Below are 27859 nucleotides of genomic sequence, written 5' to 3'. Positions count from 1 at the left end.
AGAGAGAGGAGTCTTCCATCTGCTGGCTCACTCCCCAGACGGTCGCAACAGCTGGCGCTGGGCCTGGACCAGGCAAAATCCAGGAGCCTGGAGCTCCATCTGGGTCTCTCGTGGTTGGCAGGGGCCCAAACTCTCGGGTCACCTTCTGCTTTCCTAGGCAAATTAGCAGGGAGCTGGACCGGAAGTGGAGCAGCCGGGACTCTCATGGGCACGCTGATGAGGGGTGCCAGCGTCACGGGGGCGCCGTAACCCGCTGTGCCACAGCCCCGTAGCTGGCACCTGCTGGGAGTTCCTCGCTGTACTGCCGCCGGTAATGGCCGCTCGCGCCGGCCCTGGGGGCAGCACGGTCGCTGCTGTCCGCACCTGGGGAAACCGAGGCCGAGCAGTGCACAGGGGCTGGTGCTTGCGCCTCTCTGAAGGGGGGGTGAGGAGCCCTGGAGAATGTGACCGTGGCGCGTGGACGCCGTCCCGGGAGCAGCTGAAGCCTGGTCGGGGAGGGAGGGGACTGAGCTGCTGGAGAGGACGCGGGGCCGAGGCCACCGGAGGCCGGGGCTGAGCCTCAGAGAACGCGGCCTACGTGGTGGGTGCGGGGAACAAAGAAGTGGGAGTCAACAGGGAAAGAGCCGTCGGGCACCCGTGGTGTCCAAGCATCACGGGACGGGCTTGGGGCAGGAGATTCAGGTGTTGAGTGAGGCACTGTGTGGGTGGCTGGCTGGTCCCTTCCAGCCTAGGCCAGTGGGGGAGGGGTGGGGCTCCACCCAGCCCAAGCCACATCCACAATCCGTGGGTTTCGTGAGCGTGGCTTTCACTAGTGTGGGTTTCGCGAGCGTGGCTTTCGTGAGCGTGGGATTCGTGAGTGTGGCTTTCGTGAGCGTGGCTTTCATGAGCGTGGGATTCGTGAGCGTGGGATTTGTGAGCGTGGCTTTCGCGAGCGTGGCTTTCATGAGTGTGGGTTTCGTGAGCGTGGCTTTCGTGAGCGTGGCTTTCGTGAGTGTGGGATTCGTGAGCGTGGCTTTCGTGAGCGTGGCTTTCGCAAGCGTGGCTTTCGTGAGCGCTGTATTCCACTGCAGATGTGAGAGAGCCGAGCGCATGGAAGTCTGACTGCAGCCCTGAGCCCTGCGTGGCGAGGCGGGGAGGACGGCTTACCGTGCTGCCTGCTCGTCCACTGCGCGCGGCTGACTGCTGGCCCGGGCGCGCCGCGAGGTCGGTGATTTCAGTGCGCACGGCCCAGCCGCCTGGCCTGGGTGGGGCCTGAGCTGTCGGCACTGCGGCGACAGTCACAGTCCCGCTTCCTGCAGACGCTGGAACTGTCTTGAACAGGTCCCGTGAGCTGTGGCCAAAACAAAGTGAGGGCTCGGGGAGCAGCCGTGACAGCAGCAGGAACTTGGCGGTGGGGGGCGTCTGTGACCGGCGGTGAGGCTGGGGTTTGCCTTGATGGCTTTTGTCTGGATGCCTGGAGTCTAGAAGGGGGCACGGTGGGCAGGGGTCCGCCACCGGAGCAGCAGGTCCCCCGCCTGCCTCCTCTGTCAGTGCGGGGTGCTGAGGGATCGTGGTTAGAGGCTGATTGATTTGAAGGGCAGAGTGACGGGGTGGGGGTGGGGGCTCTACCATCCACTGGTTCACTCCCCACGTGGCGGCAACAGCCAGGACTGGCCCAGGCCGAAGCCAGGCTCCGTCTCGGTGTCGTTAGTGGCAATGAGTAGTGGGGTCTCGTCCTCTCGGAAGAAGGAACTCGGGGTAGAGATCAGTGGAAAGCAAAGTAGCAAGGATTATCAGGGTAGGGCGTCCGTGAGAACGGAGGACACCTCACCTCCCCAGACCGGAGAGCGCCCGGCCACTTGCCCGGGGAGAGCAGGGTCACGTGGTCCAATGGCGAGCGTGCACCGGGCAGGCAGGCGGGTGCTCAGCAGAGCGCCGAGCGTGGAGCGCCAAGAGCCGAGTGCCGAGCGCCGAGCGCCAGCGCCGAGCGGGGCAGTCTGTCTTCAGACTGGGTCCGCTTCTCCCCGCTGCAGGAGGTCCCTGGAGCTGGGACAGCTCGTGCTGCCACCAGGCGCAGGGAGCGGCCCTGCGACATGCAGTGTCGTGTGCCGGGTCCTCAGGCCCCTCTGCGAGCAAGTCCTGGAAGGCGCGTGGTGCCGAGCAGCCGCACTGCGGGGCAGCGCCGAGGCCCACGCACAGGTCGCAGCGGGCGGTGTCTGGGCAGTTAAGTGGCTGCGGGGGATACCGCAGCCGTGCCAGGGTGCGCGTTCACGTGCCCGCTCTGCCCCGGTCCCGGCTTCCTGCTGGTCACGGCTCAAGTCCTCGGGTTCCTGCCGTGCAAGGAGTTCTCAGCTCTGGCCTTGGCCTGGTGCCACCATGACCGTTGTGGGCATTTGGGAGGTGGACCTGCCGTTGGAAGGCATTTGTCTGTCTCTGCCTTTCAAATAAATAAAATAGTGCTCAAAAGAGGTTGCGAGAAAACAGCAGTGCAGCCCTACCAGGCGGCCCGCGTGCAGGTCCGGGAGGTCCACAGAGAGGGGTGACGCGCAGAGTAAGTGTGACAAAGCGACAACCCCAGATTTCCTTGTTCATGGACGGATAGGCCCGTGGGTCTAAAGGCCTTTCGAGTCCCAGTCAGAAGGAACGTGGCGAGAACACCGAATCATTAAGTCCGGACACAGTGATCCCGGGACCGCCCGGAGGGGCTGCGTAAGGAACGCGTCACATGGAAGGCAGACTGGAGCTCAGCGGCGGGGCGCTCCAGGAGCCTGGGGAGGCCGAGGGGCAGCCCAGAGCTCTGTGCGCAGCCAAAACGGATTTCAGGAGCAGAGGCGAGCTGATGGCTTTGCCAGGAAGGTGAGAGCTGAGAGCAGCCACTGCCGGTAGACCCGTCCCGCCGGAGACGACGAGGAAGTTCCTCAGGCCGAAGAGGAGCGAGGAGACACGAGGTTTGGGTCCACGCAAGTGGGTGGAAAGCACCGCAAGTAGTGAGTCAGCAGGAATAGAGTTAGTGCGAGAGCTTCCTCGTTGAGAGATGGCTGCCCAGAGCGAGATGCCCACAGCGACTAGAGCGTCCGTGGAGTGAGGACGCCTGGTGCCGCCCGGGCAGGAACGGGGAGGGCAAGTGCGGTGCTGGTGGGGTCTTGGTGAGCGTTGTCTGAATGTGGCCTGCTATAAACATGGGTACCTGGGGCCGTCTGTGGCGTAGTGGGTGAAGCCGCCGCCTGCAGTGCCAGCATCCCATTTGGGTGCCGGTTCCAGTCCCGGCTGCTCCTCTTCCAATCCAGCTCTCTGCTGTGGCCTGGGAAGGCAGTGGAGGATGGCCCAGGTCCTCGGGCCCCTGCACCTGCGTGGGAGACCCGGAAGAAGCTCCTGGCTCCTGGCTTCAGATCGGTCCAGCTCCAACCATTGCAGCCATCTGGGGAGTGAACCAGCGGGTGGAAGACCTCTCTGTCTCTCTCTGCCTCTGCCTCTATGTAACTCAAATAAATGAATAAATAAGGTTTTTAAAAAGACATGTACTATAATCGCGAGAGCAACCACTGAGTATAAAGGAACGTGAGCAGGAAGGCTAGTGCTCAGCACGCGGGAGGGTGGGAGACGGAAGAGGCCCGCCTGGTAGGGCCGTGCACATCCATAGGACCAGCAGAGCTTTGCCGTGCATCGACAGCCGCGTGCAAGTGGCCCACACACTCCTACACGAAGGTATCAGCGTGCGTGGAAAGCAGGACCCGGCTGCACATGTCGGCGAGGAGGGGGGAAGCCAGAGGGGCCACAGGGCAGGCCGAGCACGGTGTCAGCATGAGAGCGCCGTTCGCTGGTGGCCGCTGAAGAAAACGGGAACCCAAGAGCAGAAGGGAAGAGAAGCGCGGCCGCCCGCGGGCGCCAGCTCGCCAGGGAGGCGGAGGCCGTCGGAGACCCCAGGCGCTCAGGCAGGGCCTGTGCCTATAGGCAAAACGTCTCCCCAAAGGATTTCTTTTTATTTTTAAGATTTATTTATGTATTTGAAAGGCAGAGTTACACAGAGAGAAGGGGAGGCAGAGAGAGAGAGAGAGAGAGAGAGAGAGAGAGAGAGAGAGAGAGAGGTCTTCCATCCGCTGGTTCACTCCCCGGTTGGCTGCAACAGCCCGGGCTGAGCCAGGTTCAAACCAACAGCCGGCAGCTGCATGCTGGTCCCCGACGTGGGTGGCAGGGGTCCCAGTCGTTGGACCCCCTGCAGACGCCTTCCCAGGCACGTTGGCAGGAGGCTGGCTCTGAAGCCGCGCTCAGGCTGGGTATGGGACGTGGGCATCGCCTGTGGCGGCGTAACCACTGCGTCCTCACCGTTTCTGCGTGCTCAACGTCGTGTCACAGCAGAAATGACCGGCGCGGTGTGCGGCAGCTCGGCTCTGAAGTCCAGTACTCAGGAACCCGCCCTCCTCTCCCTGGGCGGAGAGCCATCGCGCACGCATTCTGAAAGCGGAATTCTGGGGCTGCCAGGGCACGACCAGGCTGCGGCCAGGAGCCAGGAGCTCCGCCTGGGCCTCCCGTGTGGGTGGCAGAGGCCCAGCTCTAGCCGTCACTGCTGCCTCCCAGGCACGTTAGCAGGAAGCTGGGTCAGAAGAAGAGAGGACGGGGCTGGCACCGGGCACTCCACACCGGCTGCCGGTGTCCCACGCGGCTTTGCCTACTGCGCCGTGCCAGCTGGGAGGAGGATTTTAAGGGAAGAGTTCTGCTCTCCGAGGCCTTCTTCCCCCGCCAGCCTTGTGATCCACCCACCCCCAAACCGGGACTCCACCTCCTGCCTCTGGACTGGACGGAGGGCTCCTGTGTCCTGTGCCATGGAACCCACTCCTGTTCCGGAAACCAGGACGGGGCGCAGGAAGGGAGGTGAGAGTTTTGGTCGTTTGAGGGGCGGCCTTGAGAGGAAGTGGGGTACCCGTCCTGCCTCACTCGGGACTCCCCAGCTCAGCTTGGACGACTCTGCCCTGAAACCAGGGGGGCAGCGTTCAGCCGCAGGCCCCTGGGCCCCGAATCCCTGGTGCGTCTTCCAGGAGCGAGTGAGAAGACAGGGCCGTGGGAGAGACGCCCCAGACACTGCACAGAGCTCCGTGGTCTGGGCCAATTTTGGGTTTTCCCGTGAAAGCTCGTGGGGCTCCCTTCATGGTTTTCTCTTTGTGCAGATGTGGGTGCAGCCTGTGAGGACGCGCATACCACCGCTGCCAACGGCGGTCACCTGCCCGGGGCTGCAGCTCTGGGGACCCTGGCCGGCAAGTGCAGCTCTGAGCCCCCTGCCTTCTGGCTGTGCTGGGCTCTGAAGGGCTTGGCAGAGCTGCCCGAGGGAGGAGGGCACACGGGAGAGGAGCGCAGAAGCAGGTCCAGTGTGTGGAAGACATAATTCAGAGCCTGTTGCGCGTGCAGCTTCTACGGTACCAGGACGGGCGAAGGCAGCCAGGCCAGACCACCCAGGCTGCTGCCAGACGTGGCTGATTCCAGGTCCCGGGGCCGCAGAGCCCGGATGAGCCGGGGGCCCCTCGTGCCAGGTGGGGAGGAAACTCTGGACGCGTCGTGGAGCCCAGTTGGAGCCTCCAAAGAGAGGGGGGTGTGACCTGGGGCCCTGGGCGAGATCCGGGACAGCGGAGGGGCGGTCGCTAAGAACCAGGACATCCGAGTGAGGAGTGGGGTGTTCCCGACGGCGGGTCCGCGTCGCTCGGGACCCTGGGGGAGGTCTGCCAGGTAAGTGCGGCGTCCGGGACGGCAAAACGGGTGCCAGACGCTGGACGCCAGACCGCGGAGAACCGCCTCGCTTTCATCACGGGGGGAAGCCGGAACAGCGGCTGCCATCAGAGGGAACCAATGTGAAACGTGAGAGAGTGAGACCCTGCGAGGCCGAGACCGCCCAGGCGTGAAGACGGAGACAGAAGAACCCCTCCCTGCGGGCTGGGCAGCGAAGTGCCCCGGAGTGCGGGCTGTGAGGAGTAACTTCTGTTCATATTCTGGGTCCCTGAAGACTCCTCTCCGCTAGAAACGAGAAGATGGCGTTTTCTGGGCAGTGGTTGGGCTTAGACTGCCTTCTTCCTATCACTCAGCGCGGTATGGAACGCTTAGATAACTCTGAAGACCGCGTAATAAAATCATCATCACGTGAAAACCTCCCAGAATCCCAGAAATGAAGGGACCGGGTGGGTCGGAGCAGCCCCCGCAGGTGCAGGGAGGCCCGGGAGGCCTGGGGACCCGGCCCCGACGGGGTGGGTGCGAGACCGAGGCAGCCTGAGTGCCCCGAGACAGCGCATTTTACGAGCTCCGGTTCGCGGGCGTTTCTGGCTGGTGTGACGTTTTTGAAACAAATTGTATCTTTGTGGAATGAACGTTTTAAATAACAACCCAGGCCGGTTCCAGAGGCTGCAGCTCGCAGGATTCTGCTCAAACCTTCCTTGCAAAAGCCATGCTGGATCTAGGTATCCAAATTAAAAATAAAATAACTTTCCAAATATTTTGGTGGAAATAGAAACTTTCCGTTTTATGAGATATTATTTTTGTCTCCCATCTGTACTCAAAGTAAAACAAAATATTAAGGCTTAATTCCCTGTTATTTCAACTGTTTAACTTTGCCCCTGAACTTCCAGATAAACATTTACCCAATGGATGAACTGGTGGATTTGAATTTTTGAAACATAGTAAACGTTTTCCCATTTAATAATCTATCCAGTTTCTATAAACTGTATCAATTTATTGGATGTCTTAGCTTCTTTTAAGGTTGAGTAAAGTTTAAGGTTCATGCAGAGTGTCTGGAAGCATCAGTTTATATTCTTTTCTTCTCCGTTTTGCTTCAAAAATGGTCCTGGAAGTGGGCGCCGCTTGACTCGTAACCAAGTTTGGGGGTGAGGCCGTGCCCGCGTGGGCGTGACTTATCGATTATCCAAGCCTTGAAATAAACTTTCCCGGGGCTGTGCCCGCCCTCCGTCTCTCTCTGCTCGCTGCCCTCTCTCTCCCCCTCTCTCTTTTTTTTTTTTTTAAATTTATTTTTTTAATTTGAAATGCAGGGTTACAGAGAGAGAGAGAGAGAGGGAGAGAGTGAGAGAGAGAGGGAGGGAGAGAAGGAGGGAGAGAGAGAGGAAGGGAGGGGGGGGGGAGAGGGAGAGAGAGAGCTCATTCACCCACTGGTTCACTCCCCAGATGGCTGCAATGGCCAGGGCTGAGCCAGGCTGAAGCCAGGAGCTTGGAGCTTCCTCTGGGTCTCCCACGTGGGGGCGGGAGGCACAGAACTTGGGGCATCTTTCCCAGGCACATTAGCAGGAAGCTGGATCGAGTCTGGAACTGGGATGCTGGCGTCACAGGCGGAGGCTTAACCTATAAACGCCACGCCAGCCCCGTCCCCTCTCTGCTCCCTGACCTCTCTCTCCGTCCCTCTCTCTCTCCCTCTCTCTCTTTTTCCCTCTGCCTTGCCCCCCACCCCCCAGCCCCGCATCCCAGAGCCGGGTGCACTTCTCTTTGCCGCCACTAGGTGCTGTCGGGGCCTGCTGCAGACCTGGCTCAGGGGCCAGATTGGGTTCTGCTCATCAGGAAATTATAGATGGGGCCTCTGCTCAGGGCGCGGAGTGGACAGACGGGATTCTGGGCGCTGTGTTTGCCAGCACAGACCGGTTCTTCCTGCCTGTCGAGGGCGGTGCGCCCGGGGTTCCTTTGGGCCTGTGTGTGGGTCCCATGGACATTGGGGTGGGGGCGGGTGTGTGTGAGCTTCCTGGACCACCAGGATATGTCTTCTTCCCGGGCCACAACGTTTTCACAGCGGTGGCTGCTGGTGGCGGCCTCTGACACTTGGCTGCGACATCTGGGAGGCGGAGCCCCAGGGTCCACAAAGCGCCAGGGCCAGCTCGGCAGGGCACGCCACGACCTGGCATGAAATGGGATCGGGATCTCGGCACCACTGCCAGCTCCTTGTCGCTGCTGCCGTGTCAGTACCGTGACAGCCAGTGCTCCGGCTTTGCAACTGGGAGACCAGCGTTTAATCCCACATTGGCTGTTGACGAGCCGGGGTACCTAGGGCAGGTGAATTTGCCTTTCTGTGCCTCGGCTTCCTCATCCGTCAAATGGGCTGGCGAAGTCAGTGTCCGACAGGCAGCCCTGAGGGTCCCGGTATGCGATCGTGGTCACTCAGCTGCTGGTGACCTGAGCCCCTGCCATGTTCCAGGAAATGCTCTGGGCACTGGGGTGGGTTTTTAGGGATGGCTCCTGGAGGTGGATGAAGGGCTGAGGGACGAGCAAGCAGCGTGCTGCGTGGTTGTTGTGAGTCTGTGTGGCGCAGCTGCGGCAGCCTGGTGCTACAGGGCTGACCCCTCGGGAGGAGCCGCCCGGTGTGGGCTCTCCCGGCACGCCCCCTGCACCCGCAGACCCCTTGTCCCATGGGTGGAAGTCACACGGCGCTCAAGTCCTCGCACACAGAGAGGCTGGCAGCACCTGCAGGGAGTTGGAGTCGCCAGGACGCCGATGTGGGAGCACCAGGGGCATGGGGGCTTCCCTGCACAACCACGCAGCGCCCAATGCAGCCGCAACCTCTGCCCTTCCCGGCACCCAGGGGCCGTTGCCTGCAGCGCATCCCCCCACTCAGGCCCCTCCCCGTGCCCCATCTCTGGCTCCCACCCCAGCCCCGTGGCCCCCCTCCCCACAGACCACTCTGATTCCCCTCCCCCCAGGACATTTTTCTACCTCCGGTGGCCTCAGCCCCGCACCCCCCAGCTGGGTGTCTCCTGGGCCACCCCGAAAGCAGCCTCTGCCGCGTGCTGGAGGGGCCTGGTGTCTCCCTTGGGGAATCTGAAAGGCAGGCAAGACTGGGCCCTTGAAGGCTTAGAGAAGACCTGGGCCTCAGCCCGGCTGTGTGGCCGTGGCAGGTGCATCTACCTCTGACCGGAAGTGCCTCGTGGTGAGCTGGGAACTGAGAGACAGGCTGTCTCTGGGAGGCCTTACACTGTTAGAGAGGCTGCGTGTGTGCAGCGTGGCTCCAGCCAGCGCGGGCACCGGGTCTGTTCACGCCTCGGGGGCCTGCCGTTGTCGTGTGTATAGTGTGGTTTGGGAGACTTTTTTTGAAAAATTTTATTTATTTGAAAGAGTGGCAGAGAGATAGCGAGAGAGAGGTCTTCCATCTGTTGGTTCAATCCCCAGCCGGCTGACACAGCCAGGGCTGGACCGGATGAAGCCAGGAGCCAGGAGCTTCCTCCGGGTCTCCCACGCGGGTGCAGGGGCCCCAGTACTCGGGCCGTCTTCCACTGCCTTCCCAGGCCACAGCAGGGAGCTGGAGCAGAAGCGGAGCGCCGGGATTGAAGCCGGGAGTGCTCCAGTGTGGGGTGCCGCAGTGCCGCGGGCCCCGTGGGAGACGCTTTGTGGAAGTCAAACAGACTTCACAGAAGTGCCTGCTTGTTGTCAGCCTGCTGAGTTCTCGCAAGGTGCCTGCGTCTGGTTCGTTTGTATTTTGAGTGAATTCACCGGCTCGGGCTCACCCTGCCCCCTGCTCACTGGTGTCTCTTGGTCAGCCGAATCTCTCGGTGTTCACGCCCCCTCGTGGTCCCCGTGGCCGGGGGCGCGCGTCCACCTGAGGGTGTGAGGACCCTCCTGCAGGGTTCCGCTGCGGCGTGGGGGCTGGGTGTCTGCATCAGGAGCTGACTCAGTGAGCGGGAGAGGGGAGGCCGAGGCCCGCCCTCCTCCTGCGACAGCCCACTCCGCTTACTGATCGCACTTCATTTATCAGTTCCACTCCATCGATCAGTTCTGCCCCCACGCGCCAGTTCCCGCCCTTTATCCCGCACCGTTTATGGGAAGGGTGGTTTTCTCCCTGCCGCATTGTGGCCGCGCCTGCCGGCCGAATCGAAGAACAGGCTGTTTAGGGGTCTGTTTCTGGAACCTTCTTTGTTCTTTTGTCCCTGTAGCCACCCTGTCCCGACACTCCCCGCGACTGCTCGGGGGGCCCCGCCGTGGGGTGACTGATGGAGGTCCCCGCTCTGCGTCAGCCTGGCCCTTGCTGCTTTTGGCATCATGCACTTCCATGTAGATTTCCAAATCAGCTTGTCAGTCCCCCCCACGCACAGACACGCCTCCACACGCCTGCCGCCTTCTCTGCTGGCGCCGCCTGGAGCCTCACTGACCCTGTGGCCAAGGTCAGTGTGGGGGAGCTGACGGCCCAGGAAGACGCGCCCGCGCCAGCCACCTGGGGTTTCCTGCGCTCCCTGGGTAAAGGTTGGGAGCTCTCTTGCTGGAGGTCGTGCGTGTCTTTTGTCTGTCGATTTTACGTTATTTAGAAAAGCATACGTCTCCGGCGGACACTTGGCGTTTGACTGTGGACCTGGAACGTGGCCCTGCCGGGCGTGTTTGTGAATTCTCACAGTTTATCTGCGTTTTCTCCATTGAAGGCTGTGTTGTTTTTGGACCGTGCTGGTTCGGTTTCTTCCTTTCCAGCCCACAGCGTTCTATTTATTTTTCTTGCCTTATTGCACTGCCGGAGCGTCAGCGCCATGTTCAAGTGCGCCTGGCACGGGGCCACGCTTCAGTGCCAGCTCCGGGCAAGGCCCTGGCCAGCTCACCGCCACCCTGCCGTCGGCGGTCGTCTTGTCACTGCTCGGGCTCTGGCAGGAGGGACTCCTGCTCCCGCGCCCACCCCCCAGCACGCCTGCCCGTGGCTGCGACGTCTGAGGGGCCCAGGCCATTGTCAGAGCCCCCACCTGCCTTTTGAGACCAGGCCTGGACTCTCGGGCCCCAAATCCCCCTGCCCACGTGGCTCCCAGCCCCCTCCCGGGACCTGCAAGGCCTCTGCTTGTCCTCTCAAATCCCAGAGGGCGGCTGCTCGTGGCGCACGCTCCTCACGGGTCGGGGCAGCAGGCGCGGGCTCGGGCCTTCTCCGCATCACCCCCGCTGCAGGCGCAGACTTCCACGGAGCCGGAAACTGCTCCCTTTGGACCTGTGGGCGGGCAGTGTGGCACGGGAGGCGGAGAGCGCTTGGATGGGAGATTCTCATCCCGCGTCAGAGTGCCCAGGACGGAGTCCCACTGCACTGCTGAGCCGCGTCATTGCTGATGTGCACCCTGGAAGGCAGCAGGAGACGGCCCGAGTGCCTGGGTCCCTGCACCCACGTGGGAGACCCGGATGGAGCTCCTGGCTCCTGGCTTCAGCCTGGCCCAGCCCTGGCGACTGCAGGCATTTGGGGCGTGGAGCAGTGGATTGAAGAAGGATCCGTCTTTCTCTCTGCCTTGGAAATAAATAAAAACAAGTGAATCAACGTTTACATTTGAACCGGGCCTTCTCTGTTGTTGAAGGTGTATTTGTCAACGTAAGAGAACAGAAAACGGGCAGTGGTTTGTTAGCTTGATTTGTAACTTGTATGTCTGGAAATAAATAGATACATGGCCCTGCACTCTTGTTAGGGGCAGGCCTGAGTCTTGATGGAGGTCTATACATTTTATTATTTATTTATTTATGTATTTATTTTTGACAGGCAGAGTTAGACAGTGAGAGAGAGAGACAGAGAGAAAGGTCTTCCTTCCGTTGGTTCACCCCCCAAATGGCTGTTGTGGCCGGTGCGCTGCGCTGATCCGAAGCCAGGAGCCAGGTGCTTCTCCTGGTCTCCCACGCGGATGCAGGGCCCAAGCACTTGGGCCATCCTCCACTGCCTTCCCGGGCCACAGCAGAGAGCTGGACTGGAAGAGGGGCAACCAGGACAGAATCCGGCACCCATATGGGATGCTGGTGCCACAGGCGGAGGATTAACCAAGTGAACCATGGCACCGGCCCCTCAGTCATTGTCTTATATTAAAGTGTGTTTTCTGTGAATAGTGTAGAGTTGAGGTTTTCAAAAATCCAGTGTGATAACTTCACCATTTGAGTATTTAACCCATTTATACTTATTGCAATTGTCTATATATTATATCTGGGTCTACAGCCACCGTATTGCTACTTGTTTTATGTGTACCCTACATAGTTTTGTACTTTTTTAATCTCCCTTTTAATTGATCAGTTCCTCTTTAATTGCTCTGTTGGCTCGTGGGTTATACTTTCCTTTGTCTTTCTTGTTGGTTGCCCTGAGACCATCCCATGACTCCCTGTGATCTCCAGGGTTTTTTTTTGTTTTGTTTTGTTTTTTGTTTGTTTGTTTGTTTTTTACAGGCAGAGTGGACAGAGAGAAAGGTCTTCCTTTGCCGTTGGTTCACCCTCCAATGACTGCCGCAGCCGGTGCGCTGCGCCGATCCGATGGCAGGAGCCAGGTGCTTCTCCTGGTCTCCCATGGGGTGCAGGGCCCAAGCACTTGGGCCATCCTCCACTGCACTCCCGGGCCACAGCAGAGAGCTGGCCTGGAAGAGGGGCAACCGGAACAGAATCTGGCGCCCTGACCGGGACTAGAACCCGGTGTGCCGGCGCCGCTAGGTGGAGGATTAGCCTAGTGAGCCGCGGCGCCAGCTATCCAGGGTCTTAAAGTAGTGCTCTGGCGACTTCCCAACAGTGAGGGACCTCAGTCCTCTAACTTCATCTACCTTTTGTGTGATCTTTGTGGCAAATTCATTCCACCCGTATTTCAGCCCCCACAAGGCGTCACTACCGCTGGTCCACACCTGCTCTTAGCCAGAAGGCGAGGGGCGATGTCCTGCTGCAGTTTTACACAGCAGGGGTTCATTTAGGTTTGCGCAGACCCTCCCCTGTGTGGGGCGCTTTCTTCAGGCCTGTCTTGCTATTTGTCCATCTGAGTTTCTCTTCCTCTTGTCTGAAAACTCCCTGCAGTGTTCCTGTGAGAGCAGAAAGCTGGCAGGGAACCCTGCTGGCCGTCTTGGCTCGTCTAAAGCATCCTTGCTTCATCTGCGTTTCGGGAAGATATTTCCCCGGACACGCACTTCCGCAGCGGCAGGTTGCGTGCGCCACCCCATTGTCCGTGGCTTCCATCGTTTCTGTGGGAGAGTCGGCTGCCCACCCGACGACTGCTGTGTCGAAAGCGGGTGTCTTCTCCGGCTGTGTTTAGGATGTTCCCTTCGTCCCGTGTTCCCCCCAGCCAGGGCCCTGGGACGTGCCTCCAGGTGACTCTCCGTGTCCATGGCTCCTCCTGGCCTGTTCTCTCTCTTCGACTTCAGAGACTCTCGGCCTGACTTTCTGCTCCGTTCTCTTCCTTCTCTCTGCCCAGAGCTCCTGTTTCTCTCTCTCGCTCTGTGTCAACAACTTCTACAAAGCTTCTCACCCCTGCCTTTCAGTCTAGTGATCGCTTCCACGCTCTCTACTCCACTGTGAGGTCTGTGCGAATGTTTTTACTTTTGCTGGTAGAGTTTCCATTTCATTCTGTTCAAAAATTCCCGTTTAGCGGAACTCTGCAGCTCCTCACTGCTGCGCTGCCAGTGCGGGGAGTGTTCCCGACAGCCCCGGCATCAGCACGTGCTGTTGGCCCGTTTCTGCTGCCCTCTGGCTTGTTTACTGTGTTTTGCCTTTTTCTGTTGACTCTGAGTTAATTGACTCTGCTTTCTTGTGTGTGCAGCAGTTTTTAATTGAAACTTGGATATCCTGTGTGCGAAACAGGAAGCTCTTGATGATGGCCACTTTTATTCTAGGCAGGCTGACCAGCCTGTTTCTCCCAGAGTGGACTCGGGGCTGGCCTTCAGGGTTCATGGAATGCTACTCTCCCGCTGTTCTGCACTGGAGGCCTGAGGGTTTACTTACCAGCCCTCCCACCTCGGTGGGCCCTGCACGCCAGACTTTGCCTCTGCAGCACCGAAGAAGTGCCGCTGGGGCCTTCAGTGCCGCCGGGGTCTTCATTGCCCGTCTCTCCTCCCCGTCACTCCTCTCTGCTTTGCTTCTCAGCGGGGCTCAGCCTGCGCGTGGGCAGCGTGGGGGTCCACCACGGAGCAGGACATGGGCTCCCTGTCTGCAGCTCCCCTCTCCCGAAGGCCTTAGCCCTGCCTGCTTTGGTTGGCCTCCAGTTCCTTCTAGCAGCCAGGGTTCTCGGTTTTGCTTTGTTTATTTACCCGGCTTAAATAGTTGTTCTCGGCACGGCAGCTGCTCTGTGTGGCTGGAAGCAGCAATGCCCCGCGTCCGACCAGCTGCCGGCTGGAGGACCCTGTGGGCGCCTGATGGGCACACGCACGGAGGAGTGACCGTGGGATGACAGTGGGGGGAGGGTCACTACCTCTGACCTTGACCAGGCCCCAGGCCCCCCTGTCTCATCTGCACAGCGAGCGTCAGGACAGCGGACTGAACTACAGGGCCACGGTCGAGGGCTGAGCCTTTGGCTGTGTGAAGCCCCCCTGCCGTGCCATGGAAGGTTACAGTCAGAGCCACAGCTGTGAGCTCCTGCGACAGAACCAGGCTGGGTGAACCAGGGTGGAAGATTCCAGAAGTCCTGCCCAGTGTTGCTCCTCCCCTAGACTTCATGTTCATCTCACAGGGGCTGGTAGTGCCTCCAGTGCCACAGTCACCTCTGCGAGGCCACGCGGGCTCCCGGACGGGCCTGCCTGCAGGACCCCGGGGGCAGCAGGCAGAGCTCTCCAAGTGGGGAGCCCTGGGATCGGGGCTGCTGAGGCCCCGTAGAGGACGCCAGGGCTGTCAAGACGAGCATTTTGTAAACTTTGGGCAAGACCTTGGACTGCCCTGGAGTGGGAAACTGACACAGGCCGGCGTGCACCTGACGCTGGGTGTGTGGAGTGGGGGGAGGCAGGGAGGGCTCCCGGGTCCTGGGACCCAGGCCCGTGCTCCTGTCGCAGCAGCCCCACTGTGGCCGGCGGCCAGCAGCTGCGGGCCTTTCCGCGGAGCGGGTGGGTGTTTGCTGGCTGGCCGGTGCCGTCTGCCGGGAAGACGCTGCTCTGGGTCTTGGGGCCACGGTGGCGAGGAGGAGGCCCCTCTCTGAGCACTGCTGGGGGCCGGGGTAGCGTGGAGGGGGAGCCTTGTCTGTGTGGGAGAAGAAGCCCAGGCAGCTCACAGAAGTCCAGCCCCTTCTCTGATGGGGCGGAGCTGGTGCTGGCAGCGCAGGTGCGCCGGGGGGCCTGCGGGACACACCTGGGCCCTGTCCCTGGAGACCGGTGCTTCGCTCGGCTCCGAACCTGGCTCCGCAGCCCCCTCTCTCCTCCTCTGGTTCTTCCTTCTTTATCTGCAGGGAAATCTTCATACTTCAGGGTTACACGTCCGGGGCGACCGCTGAAGCCGGCATCTCCTCGCTGCTGGTGTTTAGAGCTGGCTTGGCCACGCGGTGCAGCCGAGGGGCTGGTGCGGCGGTGGGTTGGGGAGCCGGCGGTACTTCGGGGACACTCCCTGCTGCTCCGCTCAGGGACCCCTGAATCCCCCTGAGCGTGAGACCCCCGGGATGCAAAGAGCATCTGGCCCAGCAGGTAGGGCGTCTTGAGGCCTCTCCCAAGAGCTGCAGCAGGGGCCCCCAGCCAGGCCAGCCCCCACCCCGGCAGGCAGAGAGCCGCGGGCGTCCCCTCCTGGCCCCCACTGCCCTCCCGTGCGGCTCTCTGGCCCCAGCGCCCAGATGAGAAGGGAAGTGTGGAAAGGCCAGATGCATATCTGGGGAACTGGTGTCTCCATCCCCTGCCGGCGCCGACCTCAGCCTTCTCTGCTCTTTTCTTGGTCCTGTTTCTGCCCTGGAGAGATTTTTCTGATGGGCGCCCTGGCCCCCTGGTCAGGCAGATGCTGGCCCCTCCCTGGCTCCCCACTTCAGTGGGCGGGGAGGGGCTGCGCAGGCCCGGGCGAGACCTGCCAGAAGCAAAGATTTGGGTTTTCCTGGTCCCCCCCACCCCAACCGCTTCCTCCTTCCCTTTCTCCACTCCCCCCATCCCTGGTGCTGGTGGCCTCGTTCATCTGTCGGAAGTGCCCGGAGAGTCATGTACACCTTAGTGCGAAAGAGGATCCGTGCTGTCCATGTCTCTCTCTCTGGGGAGTGGCTTAGGATGGCATTGTAGACTCCGGTGGGGGGGGGTCACAAAGTGGGAGACCAGTCGTGGGGGCGCCCTCCAGAGCCCCAGCGCTCATGCGCGCAGGCCCCAAGCCCCCGTCCGCGCAGCGCTGGCACACCATTTGTGTGGCAGGACAAAGGGTTTTGCGAGTGCGCGGTTGAGAGAGATTTAGAGCCTGACCCCACAGGGAGTCGCGGCACCAGGGCCGCTCAGCTGAGCAGGGAGTGCGTGGGAGGCGGCTGACTCTGGCCTGGCTGTGGCCTCCCTGCCGGGGAGTGGGGCTGGGGGACCCAAGCCTAGATGCGGGGGCCCGTTTCCTTGGCAACAGCAGAGCTGCCAGGACCAACCGCGGGCGACCTCCTGAGGAAGGCGGGGTCTCTGGGCTCGGCCGTCGTTAGGAGAGGGCTTTCCGGGGGCTGTGCCCGGTGCTCTGGGGTCCTTGGCTTACGTGCAGGTGGTCGAGTCCAGCCCACGGCCCCAGGAGCAGCACAGCTCAGACTGTGCCCTGCCCTGTTGGAGCCAAGGACCCGAGTCCTGCCCCCTCACTGGCCACTGTGCCCCGCCTTGCCTGCCTCCATCCTTGTCCCATCTCACACAGCTCTGCCAGGCCTCAAGCCCCGCCTGGCCGTGGCCCCCACCTAGGGTGACCTGCCCAGATCTCCTAGGCTGGCTCCTCTCAAAACCGGACATCGCCTGCCCAGCATGGCCGCCCACAGGTGCTCCCGCCCCTGCCCGGAGCGTGGCGGCCCGCGACCTTGGACCCCTGCTTCCACGTGGGTCGTCGTCACCTGATGTTTTCCTTTGTGTCCGTTTCTCTCTCTGTATTTTTTTTACCTTCCCCAGTGGACCGTGTCCCGTGGGAGTAGGACTCTCCGTGGTGTCCACTCTGTGGCCTGTGCGCTGCTCCGTGCCTGGCTCAGAAGAGTCTGAATGGCCACTGTAGGAGCGAGCGGCGGAGTGGGAGGTCCGGTTTGGGGTTCTCAGCCCCTGACATGGTGACAGCCCTGGGGGTGCCCAAGCCGCCATTCCCAACTTGCCCACAGCCAGACCCTGGTTGGGGCCGAGTTGGAAACGGGGGTCCCAGAGCCCACGTCCTTGTCTAGAGTCCCCCTGCAGGGATGCAGGGCCCTGAGGGAGGAGGCCTGTGCCTGGCACTGGCCCCTGGGGGTTTCTAGAAAGTTCCATCCTAATAAATGAGCTCACAGCCCTCTGGGACAATCCCTCCACAAGTGTTTGTGAACACCTACTATGTGCTGGGGGTCCAGGCGCACCTGCTATGTGCCAGGAGGCGAGCGCACACGGTGCCCTCAACTCCGTGGTGACTTGGGGGTGAGGCAGCTTGACTTCGGCCTCCCCTCCCCACCCTGGGTGATGGTCCCGTTCTGCCGTGGAGCCTAAAACACACTCGGGTGCGGACTTCCACTGTGCGGAGGCCCCCAGAGGCAGCGGGAAAGCCAGCCTGCCCCGGCGGCCACGCGTGAGGCCACGCGGACACAAGAAGCGCCCAGGAGGCAGCGCCCTCCGGGAAGGCTGGCGGAACCGCCGGTGCCCTTTCCCGCTCCCGCCGTCCTGGGGCAGCCCTGCCGGCTTCCTGGTGGCTCGAGGCCGTGCCCTGTGTGGCCACAGCTCGCTGGCAGTGCAGGAGCTGCCCAGAGCGGGAGCTTCAGCTACGAGTGGCTGCCCCTGTCCTGCCAGGAAGGCCCAGCCCTGCTCCCGCCCAGCCAGGCCTGCAGGTGAGAGGCGGGCGAGCCGGGCTTCTCAATGGGGCTTTTGTCCGAGCTGGGCCAGCGCCAGCCCCACACCTGAAAATGTTAAGACAACAGCGTGTCCTGCCCCCAGGGGAACCCACAGCAGCCTGGCCCCTGGGCTGCGGCTCAGACAAAGGGGGCCTGTCCGGGACAGAGCAGCCCTGGAGCTGGGCTCTGCTGGGTGCCGAGGACACGGCCGAGCAGACACACGCCAGGGTCTCCGCTCTTCTGGAGCTCGGAACACGAGCAGTCAGGTGGCAGGGGAGGGCACAGGGAGGAGCTGGGGGCGGGCTCCCTCACGGCCCTGGAGCGGCAAGGGGCAGCGAGAGTCCCAGAGGTCATTGCGGGAAGACAGGCCCCCAGGCCGCGACAGGAAGCAGCGGGACGGGACGGCGGCCACCTGGCCGGCTTCTCCCTCTGCCGTCCAGCCCCGGTGCCCCCCCATGCAGGATGCGCCACCTCCAAGCCACGTGCCCCTCTCTGTCCTCAGCTACAAACAGCAGGGCTGGGTCAGGGCCATCTGGTCGCTGCCTGGCACTGCAGGGTCACCCACCCCCCGGAGGGGTGCTGAGGCCCTGGCGAGGCTTCCCTGTCCCATGGGAAGGAGCAGGAGGGGGTGTGAGTGACTCAGGACGCCCCCAGACCCTGCAGCTGGAAACCCCAGGACAAGTCGGGCCCGAGCGAGCTGCCCCACTGCCTCCCTGGCTGTCCTGCTGCCTAGGGTGGCGCAAAGGGATGGCTTCGTTTTCCAAAGCGGACAGAACAAGTCGCATTCAAGAAACGGGGGGCTGAGTCTAGGCTCGGCTTCCAGAGGCGGCAGGTGCACCCCTCAGAGGGCCTGGGTGGTGAGCAGGAGCCCCTGTGTCAGGGCCGGCTTCCTTCCGGGGCAGTGTAGAGCCCTTGAGGGCACACAGGGAGGCGTCATGGGCACGGCACCCTTTGGGGCTCTTGGGAATGTGGGTGCGTGTGTGTGTGTGTGTGTGTGCATGTGTGTGTGTGCATGTGTGTGTGCGTGCACACGTGTGCTTACTACCCTGGGGGACTCCAGCCCTCCGAGTATGTCTCCATAAACAGAGGCACTTCACTTTGTAAGACCAGTGCCTGGGCCCACGGTGCTGAGTGACTGAGGGGTGCCTGGGCCGACCTTGCCGAGTGACTGCGCGGTGCCTGGGCCCACGGTGCCGAGTGACTGCGCGGTGCCTGGGCCCACGGTGCCGAGTGACTGCGCGGTGCCTGGGCCCACGGTGCCGACTGACTGCGCGGTGCCTGGGCCCACGGTGCCGACTGACTGCGCGGTGCCTGGGCCCACGGTGCCGAGTGACTGCGCGGTGCCTGGGCCCACGGTGCCGAGTGACTGCGCGGTGCCTGGGCCCACGGTGCCGAGTGACTGCGCGGTGCCTGGGCCCACGGTGCCGACTGACTGCGCGGTGCCTGGGCCCACGGTGCTGAGTGACGGCTCCGTCGTGCGCACTTTTCCTCAGTCCCTGGGCTCACTGCTGCCTCGTCTTCAGGCCTGAAAATCTGGAGCCATCAAATCGTGGCAGAGGAGCGGGCGAGGGGGCGGGGCGGGGGGGGCGGGGAAGGGGGACAGGGTGAGGGCAACGGGGAGGGGGACTGAGAGAGGGGGACGCGGGGGGATGGGAGAGAGCAGGAACAGGACAGTGGCTCTGCAGCGTCCCCGAGGTGCCGAAGTCTGGAGGAGAAGCAAGTCCAGGGCAGAGGCCGCCAAAGAGCGAGTGACCGAGCGAGGGCATGGAGAGTGTGCGAGTGAGAGTGTGAGTGTGAGTGTGTGAGTGAGTGAGAGTGTGGGTGAGTGTGTGTGAGTGTGTGTGTACGAGTGAGAGTGGGGGTGTGTGTGTGTGAGTGAGTGAGAGTGTGGGTGAGACTGGGTGGGTGAGTAGTGAGGCTGAAGGAGTGGGTAGTGAGGGGTGAGGGAGGGCACAGGTGAGCGCTGACGGTGAGTGTGGGTGGGGATGGGGTGGGTGAGCGTGCGTGCGTGGGTGCAGAGGGTGGGTGAGTAATGAGTGATGAGTGGGTGAGCACACGCGTGTGGGAGCGTGGGTGAGGAGTGGGTGAGCACATGCATGTGGGAGCGTGGGTGAGCACACGCGTGTGGGAGCGTGGGTGAGCACACGCCTGTGTGCGCAGTGGGAGTGGGTGAGGAGTGGGTGAATGAGTGACCCCGCCCCCAGCCATCCGGAAAAGCCAGGGAGTGAGCCTGAGGCCCCTCGCCCAGGGCCACCTGCTCCCACGCCACTCCCCCGGCGCCACAGCCGGGCGCAGCGCCGAGCAGGCCTGCCTGTCAGCCCTCTCTGGGCGGGTGGACGGCCGTGCACCGGGCACCCATCTCACAGCATCCCGGGGAGGCTGCGCCGCCCCTCCACGAGCCACGCTGTGTCCTCAGACGCGTTTCACGATGAAGCCACACGCTCAGCGTGTTTGGGCTGAGTCGCGTCGGCCGTCAGGCGACCGTGGCTCTCCCTGGGTGAACGGTGTGCAGTAAAGCGCCGCCGGGTCCGCACAGGTGCACAAGCTGCACCGGCTGTGACCCTGACACCTGCGCATCACAGGACTCGGGGAGGCTCCGACCAGAGGCAAGAGGCGTCCCCTGTGGGTTTCCCTGAGGAACGACGCCGACTCCAGCTAAGCCGTCCAGCCCAGGGCCTCCTGACCGCAGGCGGCTTCTCCGGGCGGAGATGGCCCCGCAGGAAAAGCGTCCCTAGAGTGTGACACGGAGGACGTGGTGAATGGTTTCTTTGTCATGTATTTTGTGTTATACAGAGCGTTCATTTCATCCCACCGGGCGGTTTGTACCCTGGTCGCCGTGGCTTCTGGAATACTCCAATGCCTTACGCGGCTGCGTTGGGTGGCGCTGCCCTGTGGGACCCGACAGCCGCCCCTTGGCAGGTGCCGGCGGGGCTTCCCCGGCATCGGGTGGGGAGGATCCGTTGACTTTGCCGGTGAGGCTCCTGTTCCTTGCGCTTGTTCAGTCCTCCCGGGGACGTGGGGCCCTGGGAATACAGCAGTATCGGGTGGGCACCCCCGCCCCGAGAGACGCTCCCAGCCCCAGAGCAGGCGGGGGCCCCGCTGAGGTGCAGCAGCCGGCACGATGAGAGGAACGAGCGGCGAGGCCTCCGGACAGAGCTGGGCCGTCCCCGGAGCCCTGGCTGCACGGGAGCCTGGGCGGGGTGGGGTGGGGGTGGGGCAGGCTGGCACGAGGCCACACACGCTGGGAGACATGCTCCGGCCCCGCTGCAGCAGCGCCCCAGGGTGTTGGGCTCCAAGGCCAGGCCCCGGAGTCAGACGGGAAGGTCAGGTGTGGCTGGTCACTGGGCCCAGGGGAGCAGCCGTGCACTGAGCACTGTGGCCGCTGCTGGCCGCTGTGGGGTGAGGCCCGGGGCCTGCGGAAGGGACGCAGAGAGGCGCTCCCCCCTTCCTCCCGGGCCAAAGCTCGAAATCGGTGCGGGGGGTGGGGTGGGGGTGGGGGGTCTTCATCGAGCTCACAGAGACCCGCACTGTGCAAACACCGCGTGTGCATTGGGGAAGGAAAATTGTGCAAAAAATCCCATAATGCCTCCTTTCCATGAACTTAAACAGGGTCCTAGGGGGCACTGCAGAGCCACACGGTGTCCCCCTCCCCTCCCCTCCCCAGAGCCACACGGTGTCCCCCTCCCCTCCCCAGAGAGTCTGATGCTCAGGCGTGGGGGTCTGCGTGTGCCGGGTTGAGGTCCTCTCACCCCCTGGAGCGGGAACCTGGGCGAGGTGCAGCCCGCGTGTCCTCCCCAGCCCACGGGCTGGGTCAGGACGGTGTTGTTGGAGCAGAGGGGGATCCGCGGAGCTTCGGTGGGGCTTGGCATCCCCCTGGGTGTTTCTGATGCCCAGAGCACCCTTGGCCCTGAAGAGAGACCCCTGCGGGCATCCCTCCCAGTGTTGGAAGCACAGAGTGTGGCCGGGGGCTGGCTCGCAGGGGCCCGCACAGCAGTGGGCTGGAGGCACACACTAGCGGGAAGCCGCCTAGATGCCGGCGTGTGGTGAGCGAGCTGAAGAGACAAAGATGCCGGGGCAGAGTGAGCCTGGCCACATGGACACGCCAGGAGCCCGGCCGGCGGCCCGAGGTCCCCAGGCAGCCTTCCAGGAGGCGGCGGCTGGCGTCTGCCCGCCTGGCCGGGGCTAGCCGTCGGAATTCTCTGAAGGCGGGCCCTGGGTTAACCAAATCCACCAAGAGCCTGGAGTCCCTCCTGCTAGGGATTCGCGAGAGGGAGGGCGCCCCCAGACGGGCCTGCATGGTTTGGCCGCGTCCCAGGCTGGGGCTGGCGGTCTCCCTGCCTGGGGAGTCTCCCCATCTCAGGGCGCTGACATCATGGGAGGGAAGGAAGTGACAGTAGCCCGTCTCCTGCCCAGTGTATTCCAGTTACACCCCCCCCCACCCCGGACAATGACAGCCACGGCATTTTTAGCGCCTTATGTCACCCACCTTCCCCACACGGGATGCCCACGGAGCAGGGTGGCGTGGGAGCGGGACCGCCACCCTGAGTCATGGCCGCTCACTTCTTCCGTGGGGTGGGGTTGCCTGTGAGTCAGCGGCACTGGGGAGGCCCCTCGGAGTGTGAGCGGTGTGGGGGCCGGTGGGCTGGGGCCACGCACCTGGGCCGTGCTGGGACCGCACCTCTGCCCACTGTGGCGTGGGGGCCGGCAGGCTGGGGCCACGCACCCGGGCTGTGCTGGGGCCACGCACCTGGGCCGTGCTGGGACCACTCCTCCGCCCCCTGGGCTGTGCTGGGACCACACCTCTGCCCACTGTGGCGTGGGGGCCGGCGGGCTGGGGCCACGCACCTGGGCCGTGCTGGGACCACTCCTCCGCCCCCTGGGCTGTGCTGGGACCACACCTCTGCCCACTGTGGCGTGGGGGCCGGCGGGCTGGGGCCACGCACCTGGGCCGTGCTGGGACCACTCCTCCGCCCCCTGGGCTGTGCTGGGACCGCACCTCTGCCCACTGCGGTATGGGGGCCTGCGGGCTGGGGCCACACACCTGGGCCGTTCTGGGACTGCTCCTCCGCCCCCTGGGCTGTGCTGGGACCACACCTCTGCCCGCTGTGGCGTGGGGGCCGGCAGGCTGGGGCCACGCACCCGGGCTGTGCTGGGGCCACGCACCTGGGCCGTTCTGGGACCACTCCTCCGCCCCCTGGGCTGTGCTGGGACCGCACCTCTGCCTGCTGTGGCGTGGGGGCCGGCGGGCTGGGGCCACGCACCCGGGCCGTGCTGGGACCGCACCTCCGCCTGTGTGTTACGTTTGTTACCAGTTTGCAAATCTGTGTGCATCCACGCTGGGGCTTCTCAAAGCCGGTGAGAGTTGAATGGAAAGTTGATCTGGGGCATAAGACTGGAAGCCGTGCATACCAGCGATCCCCAGAAAGCTCGTGGAAGTGTGTGTTATGAGCTGCTATGCATGGGTGTGGTGGGTGTGGTGGGTTTTGGTGGGTTTTGGTGGGTTTTGGTGTTTGTTTGTTTGTTTTTGCACCAAGATAAACCTATCGTTTCATTCCGTTTTCCACGAACTTTTTGAAGCGCCCACGAATGTGAGCATGCGCGTGTGTGTCGACTCCGGGTGCGCTCCCATTGGTGGGGGCGGGGTCAGGAGATGGAGAGCGGAGCCTGGTTTGCCTCCCCGCCTGACCTTAAGTCAAGTGCGTCAGCTCCCCGGGCCTGGGTGTGCTCGGCTGTGGAACGCGGGAGATAACATCGGCCTCCCAGGTCCCTGTGAGCGTGCAGGGGAGGCCTGGTGCTCAGCTCGGCGCTGGGGTTCTGTGGGGCAGGGGAGAGGGTGTTCCTGGCCTCCAGGGGGTTGGGGTCACCGGGAGGCCACGAGGAGACACAAGGCCAGCCCACGACAAAGGGGGTCCTGCCCCAGCGTCCGTGGCGGGAGGCCAGAGAGCCAGCAAGCCCTGATGCCGTGGTTCGGGCACCTTGTCCTGTCCCTTTGTCCTGCGGGTCACCAAGGTGCAGGCAGGACGCGCTCTCCCCGTGGTGGTGGCAGCGAGAAGAAAACAAAATGCCGCTGGCAAGGGCCCCCCTTTGCAGCCCGACACAGACGTCACCCCCCAGGTGGCCTTGACGGTCTCTTCTTGTCGCTTTCCACGTGTGCCCCTGGGGACGGCCCAAATGTCAGCAGAGTTGGAGGCGGCCGGCGGCACCAGAGGGCAGGGCTGTGGCAGAGCAGACGCAGCCGCGGCGTCTGCCGCGATGACTCCATGGGCCGGGTGGGCTCCCCGCTAACCCGCGAGGTGGGGCGTTGATCCTGGCGGGGAGAGCGGCCCCTGTGAGCCGGTGAGCAGGAAACGCGGCCCAAGTGGTGCAGTGCGTGGGGAGGGCCTGCTGATGCCGAGTCTGGCGGGCCCAGGGGAGACGGACCGAGGTAGGTGCCCGGGGCACAGACCAGGGGCCGAACAAGGGGAGCCCAGAAAGCAGCCCCGACTGGGGGGGTGGCTTCACTTAGGAGCGCCTCCTCCCGCCCGGGTCCTGGGGCTTTTGTTACTTGTGTTGGTCCTCAGCTGCCCCTCCGGGGACAGACTTGGTCTTTCCCCGTCTGTCCACCCCCGCCGTGTCCCCTCTGCACGCTGGCCGGTACAGGATTGGAGCGAGGAGGGACGCCCCCACAGGCGGTGAGCGTGGTGTACGGCAGGATAAGGCGGCTCAGGCCCCGGAAGTGAGGCTGAACGCGTCTTCAGCAACCCAGGCAGGAGGCGTGCGAGGTCGTCCCCCACCTGGCTGCCCCCAGAGGGGCTCCGGCCCAGGGCCCCATCACGGGCAGCAGGCAAGGGTCACGTCCCAGCATTCGGGAGCGCCGGGGCGTCCACGCTTACTCTCTCTCTGCAAATCCACACCTCGGAGACTTTGGGAGCGCTAGGACTCGGGTTCGGAGAGCATGATGGGGTGACGCGGTGTAGGCTGGTCACCGACAAGGAGACGAGGACGAAGTAACTGTGTGTGTGTGTGTGTGTGTGTGTCCGCTCTTCCCAGCCCTGGAAACTTGACCTCCGGTGAGATGGGGGCCCCAGAGGGCTGTGTCTGCAGGGGCACCGGCTCGGGATGGTTCTGCAGACCCCCCCTGCTGGCATGGCCGCGCCGGGTTCTGACAGTTCACAGACTTGGGGCGTCTCAGGGCCAGGACGGGGGCGTCTCAGGGGCAGTCCTGCTGGGAGGAGAGAGGACAGCAGCCGCGGCCGCCCTGCGGTGCCCGGGGCCGGGTTGTGGCTTCGGGTGTGGCCGATGCTCACGGGAGAACACACAGGCTGTGTGAGCCCGAGGGGGCTCTCACGAGGGCCAGAAAGAGCCGCAGTGCAGCTGGACCCGTGCCAGCCCCAGCGCCGCTTCCCGACTCCAGCTGCCAGCCGCGGAACCGAGGCCTGTCGATGACATGGTGCCCTCGGCAGGCCGCTCTTCCGTCACTTCTGCAGGCGTCCGGTGTCCCCAAGCCACCACTGTGGGCGATGGTTGGGCACTGGTGGAACGAGCCTGGGACACAGACCTCCCCTGTGAGATGAGAGGCAGGGATGTGCTTAGTTTAATGCCAGAGGTTCTGTGGGAACAGAGGATGGCCTGCGTGGTAGGTGGAGGAGAAATCCAGGAGGACCCCCTGCAGGAGGTGGTATCTGCTGCACACCATAGATAACAGGATTCAGGGAGGCGGTGGACAGGGGGGCTTGTTCCCCCGGGGGCTCAGTCAGCGTGGCTGCCCCGGACCCTTGCCTCTTTTCTCCTGCGCAGGGATGGAGGCTTAAAGATGCCCCTAGGTTTCCTCCTGAGTGCCAAGCCCCTGCTGAATCGTGGGCTGAGAGAGAGCAGAGCTGGGACCCCTCACCCCGTCCCGTGACCTCGAAGGCTGGGGGCCGAGGCAGCTGATGCCCGCTTAGACCTCGTGGACGGGGCTGTGCCCGAGCCTGGGCACAGAACACGGGGGCCAGCAGTACCGGCAGGACCACGGTGGGGAGGGTCTCAGGCGAGGGGCAGAGCCGGGCCATTCTGGGGCGGGGGTGAGAACTGAGTGAGGCAGGAGTTTGCACCGGGTGGAGGGAGACCCTGGGACCCTGTGTCCCCAGCCCTGGGGCTCTGGTTTGAAGTGGGGCGCCGGGGCCGGTTCCCCTCCACCCCGCCCCCCGGGAAAACACTTCCTCCCCCAACCCCGAAGGGGCACTTTCCCTGGATAAAAATAAAGCCTGGAGGGGCCCACAGGAACGGGATACTTTCTTCCTGTGTTTAAATTCCTACGGAAAATCTGACCCGCGCGGGAGCGGGCGGACCGCACTTATATCTTTAAGGAAAAGAGAGCCCGGCGGGCGTCCAAGTTCCCGGTCAGGCTAGGCGGCCTGCAGGAGCAGCCGCCAGGTCGGGCGCCGGCGGCCCTGGGGGAGGGTCGGGCGCGCCCCGCACCGGGCGGGCGGGCGGGCGGGCGGAGCGGGAGGCGGCCACGTCCCGGCGGGGACCGCGGGGAGGCCCGGCCCCCTGCGAGCGAGCGCGCGCGAACGCTGCCGTCTCCGCTTGCAGAGGCCGTGGGTGGGGAGGGCGCGCCGCCCGGCGGTCCGCGCGCACAGGCGGCCACGATGCGGGTCAGCGAGAAGTACTCGACGCTCCCGGCCGAGGACCGCAGCGTCCACATCATCAACATCTGCGCCATCGAAGACATCGGCTACCTGCCTTCCGAGGGCACGGTGAGTGCGGGGCGGCGGCGCGGCGGGCGAGCACCTGCGCGCCCGGGCGCGGGGAGCGGGGCGGCGGCGTCGGGGGAGCGCCGGTCCCAGCCGGAGCGGAGCGCGCGCGCAGGCGGGGCCCACCTCTCAGAACGCGGCCCTTGCGCCCCCACCCGGGAGCGCAAGGCTGAGGTCCCCCCTCCCCCGGCGGGACCCTCCCTTCCAAATCTGTTGGGGCAGCCGCTCAGGGTGGGGGCCGAGGGCGGAGGCCAAGCCCCTGGGAGCACAGAGTGGCTGCCCCCGCCCTGTGGGGCGCAAACTCCCGCCGCACCTGCCTTGGGGGCCTTGTGCCCTGGGTGCTGGGCCGCGCAGGGCACTCGGAGCGCCCAGGGCAGCCCGCGGGCACCCGGCTGTCCAGACTGCTCCTCGCTCCGGATAGCAGCCGGACGGGGTGCTGGCGCAGAGCCAGGCATCTGGTCAGGGACCACCCTATCCAGAGATCCCCACTGCCCGCCCCCCACGGGCCCCGGGGCAGGACTCAGTGGCCAAAGGCTCCTGGGAGATAGACGCCTCCGTGAGGTGTTTGGCTGAAGGCAGAGTTTCTGGGGGGTGGGGCCACTGAGCAGGCTGGGACCCCAGGACAGAATCCCCTTTCTCTGCCCCCCCCCAGCGGAGGCCTTGGCCCTGCCGCTCTGACGAGGTGGAGCTGCGCTGGCCTGTCCTAGCAGTCTTGGTGCTGGAGGGCCCGAATGCCAGCGCAGGGCGCGGGGGGGCGGTGTGTGCGGGGGCCAGGACAAGCCCAGGTGGCTGGGTTCCAGGCTGCAGGGCAGGCAGCCGCCCAGGCCTGTCAGGGACCCCACTCTTGGGGTCTCAATGGCAGTCAGATGGAGAGTGGGGGGCTCTTTGGGACGTGGGCTTCACGCCGAGCGGCAGGGAGGTGGCGGTTGGGGGGCTTTTGCCACGAGAAACAGGATCCTGCGTGAGCGGCTCGGGGCTGGCAGCTGCTGGTCCCTGGGCACCCGCAGAGGAGACAGGGCAGGCTCCGCCCGCCTGGAGTTGGAGGAGGGAGACGAGATGTTACCGTCACCCATGCCAGTGACAAGGGATGGTTCCTGGGTGCTGGGCCAGCGGCTGTCCCAGCGTGGGGTCACCCACCAGCTGGGAAGAGCCGGGGATCCGGAAGCCTGTGGCCACGCAGGACCTGCCTGAGGAGGGAGGGGGTGTCACGCCCCTGCCGGGCTGGGTGGGGCTCGGGCTCTTCCAGACAGGTTGCCTATGCAGAGACCCGGAGGCGGGGCAGAGGGACCCCAGGTAGGAGGCACGAGACAGGTGACAGGGAGATGGGTGTTCTGCAGGCTGACCCTGTTGAACTTGATGGTGACTTGGGTGTGGGGCGAGAAAGGGAGCCCTTGGCGAGTGGACACTGGGCTGGAGAGCTTAAGTTTTAGTCCCCAGAAACCACCTGTCCCGCTGCACCCGAGGACCTCGCAGGGGCAGACAGGCCGGCGAGCCCGCTGGCTCTCGGCACGCAGACCCTCCTTGGCACTCGCTTTGTCCCGCGGGG

The 27859-nt window shown here is 63.9% G+C and overlaps 1 protein-coding gene across 10 annotated transcripts in view; it reads left to right on the top strand.

The window, feature by feature from the left end:
* The window catches only part of ANO1 (anoctamin 1), a 151080-nt gene that overhangs the window by 48510 nt on the left and 74711 nt on the right, over positions 1-27859 (top strand). For all 10 annotated transcript variants that reach the window (XM_070062301.1, XM_070062232.1, XM_070062122.1 and 7 more), the window contains one exon: positions 26153-26316. In XM_070062301.1, coding sequence (XP_069918402.1) covers positions 26153-26316 — 164 coding nt within the window. The remainder of the gene's footprint in view (positions 1-26152; positions 26317-27859) is intronic.

Source organism: Oryctolagus cuniculus, chromosome 1 (assembly GCF_964237555.1).
Source record: "Oryctolagus cuniculus chromosome 1, mOryCun1.1, whole genome shotgun sequence".
Lineage (NCBI taxonomy): Eukaryota > Metazoa > Chordata > Mammalia > Lagomorpha > Leporidae > Oryctolagus > Oryctolagus cuniculus.
This window is presented reverse-complemented; position numbering and strand designations above follow the sequence as displayed.